This window comes from Triticum urartu, chromosome 6, assembly GCF_003073215.2.
Source record: "Triticum urartu cultivar G1812 chromosome 6, Tu2.1, whole genome shotgun sequence".
Classification (NCBI taxonomy): Eukaryota; Viridiplantae; Streptophyta; class Magnoliopsida; order Poales; family Poaceae; genus Triticum; species Triticum urartu.
The window spans coordinates 437,805,845-437,821,542 of NC_053027.1; the positions used below are offsets into that span (position 1 = coordinate 437,805,845).

General features: G+C 51.8%; 1 protein-coding gene across 1 annotated transcript; it reads left to right on the forward strand.

Annotated features, from left to right (window-relative positions):
- Nucleotides 1-8,772: 8,772 nt before the first annotated feature.
- On the forward strand, nucleotides 8,773-12,857 carry LOC125514044 (mechanosensitive ion channel protein 6-like). Its single transcript, XM_048679290.1, has 5 exons — nucleotides 8,773-11,006; nucleotides 11,407-11,530; nucleotides 11,632-11,925; nucleotides 12,017-12,219; nucleotides 12,360-12,857. The coding sequence occupies exons 1-5, from the start codon at nucleotides 9,076-9,078 to the stop codon at nucleotides 12,640-12,642; spliced, it is 2,835 nt and encodes a 944-aa protein (XP_048535247.1). The 5' UTR covers nucleotides 8,773-9,075; the 3' UTR covers nucleotides 12,643-12,857.
- Nucleotides 12,858-15,698: the final 2,841 nt, after the last annotated feature.

Here is a 15,698-nt window from a genome sequence, read left to right on the forward strand (position 1 = left end):
GCTGGACCCGTGGGAGGCGGCGGTGGCCTCTGACGGTGGTGTTTCTTCGTCTTCTGCCTCCCTTCCTGCTCCGGGAGTGGGTCGCGGTCCATCTGCTCCGTCGCTCCCTCCTCCTCCTCCTCGCTCGGTTGGGGTTGGTGCTGGTGCTCGTCCGCCGCCTCGGTCCTTCGCGGGGCCGGCGCGTCGGCCGCCCGGTCCGGCCTCTGGGGCGCCCCTTTTCCAGGGATGGGGGATGGGATCCTTCCTCCTCCTCCGTCGCTTCCGCAATCCCGCCCGTCCTCTGCTTCCCATAACAACCCCTCGGCGCTCACCTGCTTCGCTTGTCACAGGCCTGGCCATTTTCAGTCTCGCTGCACCAACCCTCCTTTTTGCCTGATCTGTCGCTCTGATGGTCACCTCACGGTCAACTGCATGGCTAGGCAGAAACCTCCCGCGGTCATCCAGTTCGGCTCGGGCCTCCCCGGTTGCGCCTTTTTCGCCTTCGACGGTGACTTGCCTGTCCGGGAGGTGGCACCTGCTCTGTCTAATGCTGCGATTGTTACGGTCAAGGATCAAAAGATTTCGCCCCAAATTCTTCTGGAAGGGCTTCGCATTTGGGATGAGGCTGGATGGGACTGGCAAGTTGTGCAGATATCTGAATTTGAGTTCTCTGTGGTGTTTCCCTCCAAAGAATGTTTGCGGATGATTGCCTCATGCACTAGCTTCACCTTGCCCCTCAATCAATTGGTGGTTTCTGTTAAAGCGGCTTCTTGCAGTGGTACGGCAGTTGGTCCTCTCTCTCAAGTCTGGGTTTTGATTGACGATTTGCCTGCTGGTCTTCGTTCGTCTGCTTTTCTCATGTCTTTCGGGGTTCTGATTGGGAAGCCCATCGAGGTGGATGAAGACTCTCTGAACAAGGTTGGCCCTGCTAGGATGAAGGTTTGGTGTGTGGATCCTGAACGGGTTCATGGCTCGATTGATATCTTCCCTTCTCCCAATGGTATTAAGCTTCGGGTGCGGGTGGAGGGGGCGGTTGCTTTTCAGACTCCACCTCCCCCTCCTCCCCTTTCTAACCCTTCGGACAAGCATGATAAGGAGGGGGACGGATCTCTGGGTGGCCCTAATCTGGGCCATGGGTCTAACCTCTGCTTCACCCAATCTGAATGGGATGGTTTGGCAGATTCTGAACGTGAGTTGTTTCAATCCCAAGCTCCCTCTGGTGTTGCTCCTCGTGATGATTCGGTGATCCCGTCTGCTGCTCCCAATGTCCCTGCTGCTGGTGCTGATATGTCGAAGTTCCCGCCCTGCTCTGCTACCCCCGTTTCTGGTGCTTGCTCCAATCTTCCTGTCCGCCCGCTCTCCCCCACTCGATCGGGAATTGAAGATCTTCCGGCCTCCCCGGCTCGCGATGTGGTGGAATCCCAGTCCCTCCGGAAGAAGAAATCCTCAGTGCGCAAATTCTCGGTTAAGAGCCGGAACTCGTCGGGCTCGAAGCACTCCATGACGGGGGTTTGTCGGCGTCTTGATCAAGATTTGGGATCTATGTCCCGTTTGGGTCCCCATGTTGGCTCTCCTGCTGCGTGGTCGCCTGCGATTAGATCCCCTGTGTCCACGGCTCGCAAAGGAAGGCGGGTGGCGAATTCAGGTGTTTTTGTCCTGGAGCGGGCTGAAAAGCGGGCTGCGGTGAAGGATCTCCCTCCCCCAGGTACATCTCCCGTTCCCTCTGTTGTTGCTTCTCCGGTTCGGTTGGTTCTACCTTCTCTTTCGGATGATCATCTTTTAAATATTATGTCGGATGTGGGGGTGGTGGTTGATTCGTCTGTTGGTTCTCCTAGTTCTCTTCTTGCTATTATTCGGGCTAACGAGATGGCTCAGGCTGCCATTGCCAAAGCCAAAGAGGCCGTTGCCTCTTAGGTAGGGGCTTCTAGTAGTGGTCCGGTCGTGGACGCGGGTGCTGGTAGTGGCCAGCCCCAATCCAACTTGTCTAAAAGGGGCACCAATAAGCGTGCTAAACCCTGCGTGGCCCCTTGCAGGTCGAGCCCTCGAATCAAGAATCTTTCTTATAAATGATGGCGTTATTCTGGAATATTAGGGGGTTCGGTGCTAGGGGGCGCCGTGACCAACTTAAAGATCTGGTTCGTTCTAATTCTATTGACTTTGTGGGGCTGGTAGAAACCTTCAAGGAATCCTTCTCCCCTAATGACTTTTCTGCTATTGTGGGCATGGACAGATTTAATTGGAACTTTTTACCTGCTTCGGGGCACTCTGGCGGGATCTTGATAGGCTCCAATAAAGATATTTTTGATTTTGTTGCTTTTGATCATGGGATCTTTTGGGCCAGTGTTATTCTCTCTCATAAAGCTCAGAATACTCTTTGTGAACTTATTGTCGTCTATGGGCCTGCGGACCATTCCTTGTCGCCTTTATTTCTTAATGAACTTCCGTTGAAGATCGATGCTTGTAATTTACCGATGGTTATCGGGGGAGACTTTAACCTTCTGCGGTGCCCTAATGACAAAAGTAATGATAACTTCTCCTGGCCGCTGGCTAATGCCTTTAACGACTTCATTAGTGTCAATGCTATTCGTGAGCTGCCTCGGGGGAGGGGGGGAGCTCGTTATACCTGGTCCAATCATCAGTCAATCCCTATTAGATCAGTGCTTGACAGAGTCTTCCTTTGTCCCAGGTGGGATTCCTTGTTCCCTAGGGCCTCTCTTTACGCCAAATGCATTATCGGTTCCGATCATACCCCCTTAATTCTTGACGATGGTTCCATTAGCCTCAGGCCTCCGGCTAGATTTCAATTTGACGCCTCCTGGTTGGCTGTGGATGGCTTTGTCGATATGGTTGCAGCGAAGATCTCCCTTTCTCTATCATCCAATGCTTGCTCCTTTGGGCCTTTGGATGATTGGCATTCGTGTTCCTATAACCTGCGTAAATTCCTCAGAGGTTGGTCTCGTAATCGTGCGGCGGAGGATCGTCGCACCAAATCTTTCCTCGAAGACCAGATCTTGTCGCTGGATCGCGCGGCTGATTCTATTGGGCTCTCTGACGATGGTTGAGCGGTTCGTTATAATCTGGAGGCTGCTTTAATACAGTTACACCATCAGGCTGAGATTTATTGGCGTCAATGGGGTACTCTAAACTGGACTCTAAAAGGCGACTCCCCTACGGCCTATTTCTTTGCGATCGCGAACGGCAGGCGTAGACGATGTGGTATTAATAGCCTGCTCATTAATGGTGTGCGATCTTCGGAGCAGTCTGTTATTATGGCTCATGTGGTGGATTTCTTCTCTTCGTTGTTGGGGGGCAAACCTTCATCGGGCTTCTCCATTTCTCCCTCCCTTTGGAACTTAGGTCTTAAAATCTCACCTGAGGAGAATGCCTCTTTGATGATCCCTCTTTCTGATCAGGAAATTTGGGATGTTGTTAACACTGCCAATCCTAATGCTGCTTCTGGGCCAGACGGCTTCTCTATTCCTTTCTTTCGGAAATTCTGGCCCCAATTGAAACAGCTGGTTTGTAATGTTATCCAGGGCTTCTGTCTTGATACTGTCGATATCTCCCGCCTGAACTATGCAGTGATAACCCTGATCCCCAAGGTTAAGGGTGCTGATGTTATTTCCCAATTCCGACCTATTGCTTTGATTAACAACTTCGCCAAATTCTCGGCTAAAGGCTTTGCGAATCGTTTGTCGCCGGTTTCTCATAGAGTTATTAGTCCTTATCAATCTGCTTTCATCAAAGGGCGTTTCATCCTTGATGGTATCCTATCCCTTCATGAGATTGTTCACGATCTTCACGCTCGGAGAGCTAAAGCGGTTATCCTTAAGCTGGACTTTGAGAAAGTCTATGACTCCGTTAGCTGGCCCTTCCTCAAGCAGGTCCTTCTTGCTAAAGGTTTCGACGGTGCTTATGTTCATCGTATCATGCAGTTGGTCTCGGGTGGCCATACTGCCGTTTCGGTTAATGGTTTTGTTAGCAATTTCTTCGCCAATGGTAGGGGCCTTCGCCAAGGGGATCCTGCTTCCCCTGTTCTTTTTAATTTTGTGGCCGACGCCTTCTCGTGCATGCTTTCCAGGGCGGCCCGTTGTGGGCACATTGCTCCTGTGGTCTCTCATTTACTTCCGGAGGGTGTTTCCCACTTGCAATATGCGGATGATACAATTATCTTGGTGGAGCTGGATGACACCTGCATTGCCAATCTTAAATTCATCCTGTTGTGTTTCGAAGCTGTTTCGGGTCTTAAGATTAATTTCGCTAAAAGTGAGGTCCTGGTGACGGGTGTGGATGAGGCGGAAGCCTTGCGGGTTGCCAGGCTTCTGAACTGTTCTTTGGGTTCCTTTCCCTTTAAATATCTAGGCCTTCCTATCTCTCCTGGCGTGCTCCATGCTAAAGATTTCGCTCCAGCGGTCGCTAAAGTGGGGAACAGGGTGCTCCCTTGGAGAGGCAGATATAATACCAATGATGGCAAAGTTGCTCTAATCAACTCCTGCTTATCCTCTCTCCCCATGTTTCTTATGGGCTTCTATCTTCTTACGGATGGCGTGCATGCTGGCTTCGACAAACATAGGGGAGCCTTCTACTGGAATTCCGCGGATAACAAACGGAAATATAGGCTGGTCAAGTGGCAGCATATGTGTAAGCCTAAAAACCGTGGGGGGTTAGGTATTATTAATACTCGGGTGATGAACATTTGTTTGCTTATCAAGTGGTGGTGGAAAATTTTAACTAGTGGGGCTGACTCGCTTTGGTTCTCGATTCTTAAGGCTAAATACTTCCCACATTCCAACCCGTTGTTTGCCACCGCGAGGCGCGGCTCTCAATTTTGGAAATCCCTTGTCAAAGTCAGACCTATTTTCCTGGAACATGTTAAATTTAATGTTGGTAATGGGATGGCAATCCTCTTTTGGTTGGACTGGTGGTCGGGGGATGCCCCCCTCGCTGAGAGTTTTCCGGTTTTGTTCTCTTACTGTCCTAATCCGGGTATCTCCATCGCGGAGGTGGCGGACTAATAACTGGATCTGGCCTTTCGTCGGGCCCTGTCTCCTGAAGAGTTGGAAGATTGGCAAAGTCTCTCTGCCCTCTTCCCCGTGCTCTCGGAGTCGGCCGATTCTGTAGTCTGGCCTCATTCGGCCTCAGGTAGATTTCGGTCAAGTCGCTTTATTCTAGACTTATTGGTGGTACTCCTTCGACCAGATTCTCTTGTGTTTGGAAGTCCAAAGTTCCTCCTAAGATTAAAATTTTCTTTGGCAAGCCTTTCGTGGGTCGCCTGTTCGGCTGTTGACCAGATTAAAAAGCGCAATGGGCCTGGCTCGGATTTCTGTCATCTATGTGGGGCCTTGGAGAACTCTGATCACATCTTTTTCAATTGCGTGCTGGCCAAGCTGGTTTGGTGCTGTGTCAGATCTTGGCTTCAGGTCTCTTGGAACCCCTCCTCTTTCTCCGATATTCGAACCCTAGCCAAAGCTTTGGTTGGGGTCACCAAGAGGGTGTTTTGGGTTGGCCTGGGTGCCTTATGTTGGGCTCTGTGGACCATTAGGAACAAATTTACTATTGACCATATCTTCCCATCTAAGCCTGCTGACGTTCTTTTCAAATCATGTATATTATTGCAGCAGTGGAGATCATTGACTAAGGAGGTTGATCGGGATGCCTTGGACCTGCTCATCGACAAAATCCGGGCTTCGGCATCTCACATCTCCAGACGGGATCCTGTCGTCTAATCCTGATAGTGCTGTTTGCGGAGTTTAGGTCTCACTCTTTTCCGGCCTGCGCGCCGTGTATGGCAGTTGCCTGTATCCATCCTTCCTTGGCTACTTTTATATACTTTTCGTTCCGTGCGCTGTGTGCGTTCTCCTCGTTAACTGGTCTCTTTCCTGTTTGGTCTCGTGACGCTGCCATGTGGCTTTATTTATAAATTCGGGCTCTGGCCTTTTCTCTAAACAGCACACACAAATAATTCCCGCATGCGACCCAATTATTACGTTAAAACATTATTCCCGCGTGCCATCCGAGTGCCTGTCCCCAGTGGTCGACATGGAGAGGACGACGGCGAGACCCCAAGGACAAGAGAGACGGAGGAAGCCTCTCCTGAAAACAGCAGCCTCGTCGTGCATGGGCACGTCCCCATCGCCCGGAAACGCAAAGGTCCAAAACCTCCCCCGACGATCCCCGCTGAAGCACGCGACAGACCGCCTGCCCAATCCGGCCCACACAGCTGTCCGCCCCTCCAGCAAAAACCATCATTTCGCCGGAGCCGGAGCCGTGGCCGGGCACTCAAGCAAGCAAGCCAGCCAATCCAGGCTGCCCGCAGCCAGCTGCCGCGTCGCCCCACCCCAGCCCGGCCGGTATGAAACGGGGCGCGGGCGCGACAACGCCGGCACAGGCCGGCACAGCCGTAGTCGTCTCGTAGACCGTGGTCGTACCCACCTGCCCGCCGGGCCCCGTCCCCGTCCCGCGTACCATACGCCGGTGTCTCGATCTGCGCAGCCCAAGAAACGCAGACGTAGTACTCCTACGTGCATGACTGGTTACCTGGCGTGCCGTACCGTTCCCCGAAAGAACCGGCCGTCGCGCCAGGCCGGCCCCGCCGCGTGCGCATGCTACAGGATCCAGGCTCGACACAGCGCGGCACAGGTGTGCCTCGCCGGCGCACTCGTGAGGGTTCTGTTCGTACACGTTGCGCTCTTTTCCCCGGGGAGCGGGTGATAGCGGAGCATTCTTTTTACCGGCGCATCAATGCCTACAGCTAGAGGAGTAGGAGCAGAGCGGGTGATCTCTGACCTTATCTTCGAGTAGACGCGCGGCGTAGTCACGTAAAGAGATGCGCTTTCATTCACTAGTGTCACTAGTCAAACGGCTCGGTATAAAGGGAGGACACACATGAATGAGATGACGTTAGACCAAGGAAAAAAGGTGAATCCACCAATCTTTGGTTCATGATGATGATCCAAACCGCAACTAAACCTAGGATACACAAAGGGTTCCCAGCTCCTTCTCGTGTCAGCTCCACGCCGCGACTCCAAAAAGTTGGGAATCATCTCGTCTCATCTCATGGGGGGCGGGTTGCCTGCTCTAAAGCCCCAGCCTACTACGCTTAGACTGAAACAAAACAGCCGGAGGTCCACACTATAGGTGGTACTTACTCCGTATGTGGTACCTCCACTCGCCTGGCTCAGATGCTACCCAGGCAATGAATCACCGTACCCCTGATCTCCTCCGGCTTGCAGTTTGTTTGTGCCTGATAAAACAACTTTGGATGTACAGTACGTTACCACTGTTGCCCGTCATCCACGGGCTTAATGATTGCCATCTAATTGGGAGATTTCGTGTCGTGTAAGGCTGGAGCCGACTCCTCCAGGTAAAGCTAAGTAAGGAAGGAAACAGTACATGACCAAACATGCAGTGACAATCAATGAAATTGTAGTACAAATAATGCGTGTACAAACATAGATGGGCACAGTATAGGAACTTGCTAGGCGGGACCCCACGACCTCGCATGTAGTAGTAGAGGAGCCATCGCCTTGTCTAGTCACGCTGGCTAAATCAATACCCCCCGACTTGCATGAAGTAGGACCATCACCCGGTCTCATCCTGTAGCTGCACCCTACATACAGAAAGATAAGCCCTCTCTACCCGGCGGCCTTCCCTCCAAATCCAGCTTATCCACGCCCACCGGGACCGCCATTTCCTCGAGCTCCCCTCTCTTGGTTCTGCAAAACAAGCTCGCCGCCGGCCCGGCCCGTCTCATCCCCGCCTTCCACCGCACGTACTCATCATAAACTCGGCAAAACATTTTCTCTGTCTTTAGAAAACAGCCTGAACGCTTTGCACATTACAGCACGATTTTCTCTCTATTCCCCCAAACTTTTGCCTACCGTGGGTTTTTTCTTTTGAGGGAATGCTAATGTGCGTGCGGGCGCTACCGATTATTGGTGTGGCATCATGATTGATTGGCACTCCATCATGGCATGGCCCATCTGAACCAAGCCCGCTAATGGCCAAACCATCACACGTCAAGGTCGATCTCGTTATGCAACCAACAACGGTGGCACCCATGTGAAGAATTTACGTTTCGGTTCTCCAGACCTCCTCCGACCAGACAGAGAAGCGGGATGGGTCCTCTCGTCCCCGCCGAGGCCGACGGACGTCGAGCCGACCTCCTGTGCCGTCCGTCCACTGTGTTATTCCATCGTCTCCATGATCATCATCCGTCCAAATCACGAGATTAGGACGGTAACGTAGTGGGATTACCGGTGGCGTGCCGCGCTTGGGCCTCCGGGGCGGGATACGACCGGTGACGGGGCCGAAAGCAGGGGTCACATGCCAAGCATGCATGCACAATGCTTTGCATCGATGGTGCCAATCTTTTTCCACGGGGTCGATCCATCCTTAAACATGGCCGGCAGGCACGACCCGAGATCGGCACGAGCGACGCCGATCGCGGCGATGGCAACACCCGCTCCGGCTCACATTGGGCGTCTACTGCGTGGATACGGTGTACTGCCGTACATTGTCGCGTCACGCCTTACTTTACGCCTAGAATACCGTACTGTGGGCTGTGGTATGGTATACAGGAGTACACGATATTTCTCTTCTCGTCTCTTTCACCGTGGTCGACGCTCGACAGGTTAATTCACTACCGAAAAATGCTGACGCGCCCCCACTTCCGCGCCGCAAATCTCGGACGTGACGGTCGAGGCCTCCCCCGCGCACCCAAATCTCAGTTTAGCAGCAGGAAATCCGCTTGTTTAATCCCTTCCCGTCCAAATCCCAGCCAAGAGCGCGCCACGTACCGGCGCTCGGCGTGATGCGGTGTGCGCTGGCTCATGACGGGCGCCGGCCGCTGCCTACAAGTAGCGGGGGCGGGGCGCGAGGCCCAAGGCAAGGCAGAGAGCGGCGAAAAGGTTCGCCAAGTGTTGTCAGCTTTGCGCCGCTCCACGTTGTTCCCGAACCCTCTCCGTCCCGGGGCCCTAGACTTGCAACGCTCGCCTCGAGCGAGCGATTGATTTTCGCTGAAAGGGTGAGAGGTGGGAGGGAGCGGGCCGCTCGTGTGCGTCTGGGGGCGTCTGTGGTGCGCGTTGGTCGGCGGCGATGGACCAGGTGCAGCGGAAGAGCAGCCTGAGGTCCTACGGCTCGGCCAGGTCGCTGTCGGGGTCGGACGAGCAGCCCGGCCTCGGCGAGCGGCGGGAGGTCGTGCTCAAGATCGACGGCAACGGGAACGGCCCCGCGCCATTCGCCGTCCCCGTCGGCGGGGCGGCGGGGAATGCCGGCTCCGGCTCCAACGCCGGAGCCAAGCCGACGGCGGGCAGGACGCTGTCCACCGCCGCCAGCTCGCCCACCAAGGGCTGGGACGACGGGAGCTACGACTTCTGGAAGAACGAGGGCGGCGGGAAAGGGGGAGCCCCCGCGCCCCGCGTCGAGGACTTCAGCTTCAAGAACCGGCCGGCGCAGCCGCCCACGTCACCGCAGGTATCGTCCCCTTCGTTCTCGCCCAAGCAGCAGGCGAGCGCCCCGGTGGAGGTCGCCGAGGACCCGCCCACGCGCCTCATCGGGAACTTCCTCCGGAAGCAGAAGGCGGCCGGGGCCGAGCTGTCGCTCGACCTCGACCTGGAGATGGACGACATCGGGAGGTCGTCACACCCGTCCTTATCCAACTCCCGAGAGCGGGAGACGCCGCGCGTGTCCTTCAAGAACCGCCAGTCGTCCTCGTCCTCTTCATCCGATTCCGACACCGCCGGCGGCCGTAGGCGCGCCGGCGATGACGGTATACGCAACACCTCCACCTCCACTCCAGCGGGGAAGGGCCCATTAATGCGAGCCAAGACGCGCTCCCGGCTCATGGACCCGCCACCACAGTCACCCATGGCGCCGCCTGCCGTCGACGAGGAGCAGCGCAAGTCCTCTGCCATGCGACCTCCCAAGTCCGGCCAGTTCCCTTCAGGGCGTATGACCGGCAAATCCGGCCAGTCTCCTTCCGGGCGCAAGTCGGGCGGCATCGGCAAGTCGGGCCCCATGGAGGAGGAGGAGGACGATCCGTTCATAGACGACGACATCCCTGACGACTTCAAGCGCGGGAAGCTGGACGCCCTCACCATACTGCAGTGGGTCGGCCTGGTGCTCATCATCGGGGCATTGGTGTGCAGCCTCACGATAAAGCCCTTGTCCCGGAAGAAGGTCTGGGAGCTGCACCTCTGGAAGTGGGAGCTCCTCGTGTTCGTGCTCATCTGCGGCCGCCTCGTCTCCGGCTGGGTCATCCGGATCGCGGTGTTCTGCGTGGAGCGCAACTTCGTGCTGCGGAAGCGCGTGCTCTACTTCGTGTACGGCGTGCGCGGCGCCGTGCAGAACGCGCTCTGGCTCGGCCTGGTGCTCGCGTCGTGGCACTTCTTGTTCGACGAGAACGTCCAGACAAACACGGCGGTGCTGCCCTACGTGACAAAGGTGCTCTTCTGCTTCCTCGTCGCCACGCTCATCCGCCTCGTCAAGACGCTGCTGCTCAAGGTGCTGGCCTCGTCCTTCCATGTCTCCACGTACTTTGATCGGATTCAAGAGGCATTGTTCAACCAGTATGTCATCGAGACACTCTCTGGGCCGCCACTGGTTGACGAGGACTACGTGCTTGCTGAGGTGCGTGAGCTGCAACGGGCAGGCGCAACCATCCCGAAAGAGCTGCGTGCCGCCTTGCCAGCCAAGAATCTTTCGGGGCAAAAGAGCATCCGGATCTCGGGTTTAATCTCTAAGGGAGACCAATCAAGCAGGCAGCTGTCAAAGGAGAAGAAACAGCGTGAGATTGACGAAGGGATCACCATTGACAAGCTCCACAGGCTCAATCAGAAAAACGTCTCGGCATGGAACATGAAGAGGCTGATGAAGATTGTTCGTTTTGGGACGCTCACCACAATGGACGAGCAGATTCAGCAGGCAACAGGAGAGGGCGATGAGTCTGCGACACAGATTCGCAGTGAATATGAGGCGCAGCTGGCCGCCAAGAAGATCTTCCATAATGTGGCGAAACCTGGATCCAAGTAAGCATTTTTTGTTGTTATCTTAGATAAGCGTCCTCATCTTTTACTTTGCGAGTTAAATCATTTTAGATAGATAACTGTACTTCATCTGCCATGTAGAAATTTTGAGCTCATGAGGTACACCTGTAGTATAATTAGTAGTTCTGTTAATTTCATAAATATCATGCTAAAAAAATCATGCTTACTGTTAAGACTTGTAGTGCACTGCTGTGTTCACTGTTAATCACTGAAGTGGACATGTTGCAGAACTTTTTTTTGGCGGGTGCCATGTTGCAAAATTTTACAAGAATACTTGCCCTTTGCCCTCAGCCCCCACTTCAATATTTCAAATGTGGTAGTTCTAAGAATAGTGGCAATTTACTGATTCAGATTCTTGATGGCAAATGTATGAATAATGCAGATACATATACTTGGCAGACATGATGCGCTTCATGAGGCAGGAGGAAGCCATCAAAGCTATGCATCTTTTTGAAGGAGCACAGGAGCACTGCAGGGTCAGCAAGAGGTCTCTGAAGAACTGGGTGGTAATGATCTTATTACCCTACTATCTAAGTTGCATAGAGTTATCATTGGTTTCTGACGTCAAGATGCCTTTTCTAACATGGTCATATGGTTTCTTCTGTAGGTGAATGCATTTAGAGAGCGCAAAGCTCTTGCCCTAACACTTAACGATACAAAAACTGCAGTTAACAAGCTCAACCAGATGTGCAATGTCGTTGTTGGCCTCATAGTGTCTGCTCTCTGGCTTCTTATTTTGGGCATAGCGACGACACATTTCTTTGTCTTCATCAGTTCACAGCTTCTTGTGGCAGTTTTTGTGTTCGGGAATACTATGAAGACAATTTTTGAGGCAATTATTTTCTTATTCGTGATGCATCCTTTCGATGTCGGTGACCGCTGTGAGATTGAAGAAGTTCAGGTAACGAAAATATCTTCTCGGTGCTCCTTGTTTATTTAATAGGATAATACCTTGCGTTCTTTGACTGACGTTTTAAGCACTTGAATTTCAGGTTGTTGTGGAGGAAATGAATATCATGACGACAGTCTTCCTACGTTATGATAACCTGAAGATCTATTATCCGAACAGTGTGCTGGCCACCAAGCCGATTTTTAATTTCTACAGGAGTCCTGATATGGGAGAGGGAATTGACTTCTCTATTCATGTTGCCACGCCGGTGGAAAAACTAGCTCTCATGAAGGAAAGAATACTACGGTGCGTACCGGTGCTTCTGTTATCTCAGTTTCATATTGACAATATAGATGTAAACATAAGCATATGAAGTTTGTAGTGCCATTTGCTGCTGATATTACCACATCAAACTAATAGTTGCTTTTTTTTTACTTGTGGCCCAGTTACATTGACGGTAAGAAGGAGCATTGGTACCCTGGTGCGATGGTTGTCCTCCGAGATGTAGATGACACCAACAAGCTAAAGGTGTCCATATGGCTCCGGCACACGCTCAACTTCCAGGACATGGGGATGAGGTTCGTGAGGAGGGAACTGGTGCTCCAGGAGATGATCAGAGTGCTCAAGGACCTCGACATCGAGTACCGGATGCTGCCGCTGGACGTGAACGTGCGGAACGTGCCCCCTCTTCAGTCCACAAGGATGCCGACGACATGGAGCTATGCCTGAAGCGGCGAACGCGAGGGCCAGAAGATACAGCAGTAGCAACTATAGCGGATAGCCATTAGCTGTTAGTGTGCCTGCTGTGATGAGTGTGTTGTGTAGTATAAAAAGCTTTGGTGCACTTGGTGATAGGCAATGCAGATAGTGGCCATTGGAAATGTTGAAAGCGGCCTGCCGTTGCCGCTGAAACTTTTGTTGAAAGCACGCTGCTGCTTGGCCCAGCTCTGAATATCTTCTGGTGATGGAACGAGACGGCAGCTCCAGCCGTCTCCTCCACGCGCGGTAGGCCAGCGTCGAGCGGAAACACGACGCCGTTTCGCCTCTTGACCCGGCAATTCTGACGCCGACTGCTCATGGCGAACGGTGCGAGCGCGACGGAGTAAGAAGAGCACAACCGCGCTGGTGTGAAGTCGCATTCGTGGGCGTTGCGGTGGGTCGTCTTCTGAAGCATCTTACGCAAGGGCACGCCTCGGCCCGTGCCCCAGTCTGGTGGTGCCCACGAAGCACCGCCCATGGAGGCTGCCGATGCCAGTGTTTGTAAGAGCGACTGGTCTGGTGGTGTTCGAGCAGGGGAGAAATGTGGATGTGGGTTTTCAAGCCGGAGCTTGAGAGCATTGAGGGCCTATTGGCTATTGATGCTGAGCTTTGCTGTCGTAGGGCCTCTCTGCTAGCTGAACTCAATGAAATCCTCACGAACGAAGAGTGAACTCAACGAAATCCTCACGAACGAAGAGTTGTTTTGGCTCCAACAATCTAGTGAAGGCTGGTTGCTTAAAGGGGATCAGATATTATCATCGCATCGCTAATGGTAGGAAGCGTAAAAACACGACCCATTCTTTTTCTGATGGTGAGGTGACGATTGAGGGCACCGAAAACCTTCTGAATTATGCTACCTCCCATCACAAGGGACCTCTTTAGGCCCGCCCCCGGAAACCTTTTCCACCCTTTCCCTAAAACATGGGGACAGCATGACAAACTTAACGATGATGATAATGAGTTTCTAACTCGGCCCTCTTCTGAGGAAGAAGTAAAAGTGGCTCTGTTTGAGATGGATAGTAATAGAGCTCCTAGGCTGGTAATATTTCCGTGGAGTTTTACAAAAGTTGTGGCGATTTCGTTAATACTGATATCATGCGTCTCTTCAAGGCTTTCCACGTGGGTACTCTGGATGTAGCGCGTCTGAATTATGGTTTGATTACCTTGATCCTGAAGCTGTCACGAGCAAAAAAAAATCCAATAAAATCCATCCTATCTACCTTCTTCGCTGCCCTATAAACTGATCACCAAAACTCTTAACAATCGGGTAGCTGCCTATTCTGATAAGTTGGTTAGTTGTCACCAAAATGCTTTTATAAAAATAAATATATTATGGACGGGATCCCGACCTTGCACGAGCCTTCACCACACTCATGTTAAGAAGAAAGTGGGCATAGTTCTTAAGCTTGATTTTGAAAAGGTTTGCGATGAGATCAATTGGGTCTTTTTTGCTAGAATGCTACAAGTTGAGGGGCTTTAATGATACCTCGTGTGAATGGATTTGTAAAAGGGACTGTCTAGGACACATCTAGATATGCCTTAGTTATTGCACATCTAAGTGCTTAATTAAACTAGAAAGAAAAAGGGGAAAAGACAAAAGAAAATTCTTACACGAATCTTAGTGTAAAATCAATGATATAAGATTTAGATGTGCAATACTTATAGCACATCTAGATGTGCTTTAGCAAAACTGTTTGTAAAATTCTTCACAATGGTATAAGACGGGCCCTTACTTTCAGAGCCACAAGGGGATCCGTCAAGGAGATCCCCTGTCTCCTTTTCTATTTAATCTTGCTGCTGGAAGTTTGTCTAGAATGATTTTCAGTGCCCAGAAAGAGAAGTTGCTATCAGGCTTAGCCCCTGATTCCATTAGTGGTGGTGTGCTTGTTCTGCAATACTGTCCTTTGCTTTGAGCATGACCCCTCGGTGGCTGTTAACCTAAAACTGTTGTTATATATGTTTGAGCTTATGTCAGGATTGAAGATCAGCTACCTAAAAAGTGAAATCCTCTGTGTGTGTGTGTGTGGGGGGGGGGGTGATGATAATATGTTGGACTTCTAGGCTAATTTGGTTAACTGTCAGATAAGCCATTTCCCCATGAAATACTTGGGGGTCCGAGTTAGCTTTTCTACTTTGAGATGCTTGGACTAGATTTTTGTGGGTAAAAAGTTTCTGAAGTGTTGTGAATCTTGCATTTGGAATGTAGCCTCCTTGGGAGGCAGGCTCACTCCCCTGAAATCCTCCCTGACTAGTATAGTTTACTTTTACACTAGGGGTTAGGGCGCGCCCGTGGCGCGCCTCTTGAGGGGCAGCTGGGCGGTGCCAGCTAGTGGGTGCACCTTTCACATACATTTTTGTTCTGGTTGGCATGTCTCATATTGTTGTTAATTAAGCACCTGACATTTGAAGCAGAGAATAGGAGTAGAAATTAATAGATATATATAAAAGAGTGCCATTATGGATCTGAACAGGTGGATGTAAACCACATGACTGAGAATAGTAGAGTTTACATAGGCAACGGCATAGCTTTCAGATCTTCAAAATCATGAGATAGCAGGGTCCAAAAGTAAACCATTGGTTAATCACGAGCATAATTCGATGTACTGTGCTAGATTATATTCACACAGGAACTGCGGTGTCTTCGATGGTGGATCTAGAGGCAGTGCATGGTGAGAACACGCGGCGCTTTGAAGTGACCCTGAAATGAAAAGCACAGATGTCTCCTTCGCGAATGTTGGCACGGCGACGAAACTCAGACCAGCTGGTGGTTATAGTGGCCTTCTTGTCAGTTCCTAGCATAATGCGACATTCGACGCGTAGACGGGCATCTGCAAGCCTGACCATGAGTGTATCATTGTTGGGATCAATATAGTCCAGCAGGTTGTCTTCAGTATATTGTACCTGAAAGTAATGTTACAAGAAAGCATGTGATTTAGATGAACAAGGATTGTTGTGTGATATGGAAGATAAGAGTGTTTTTGTGGTTACCATGCGGTGGCCTGGCTTAGCAAATGTTTTATTGATTG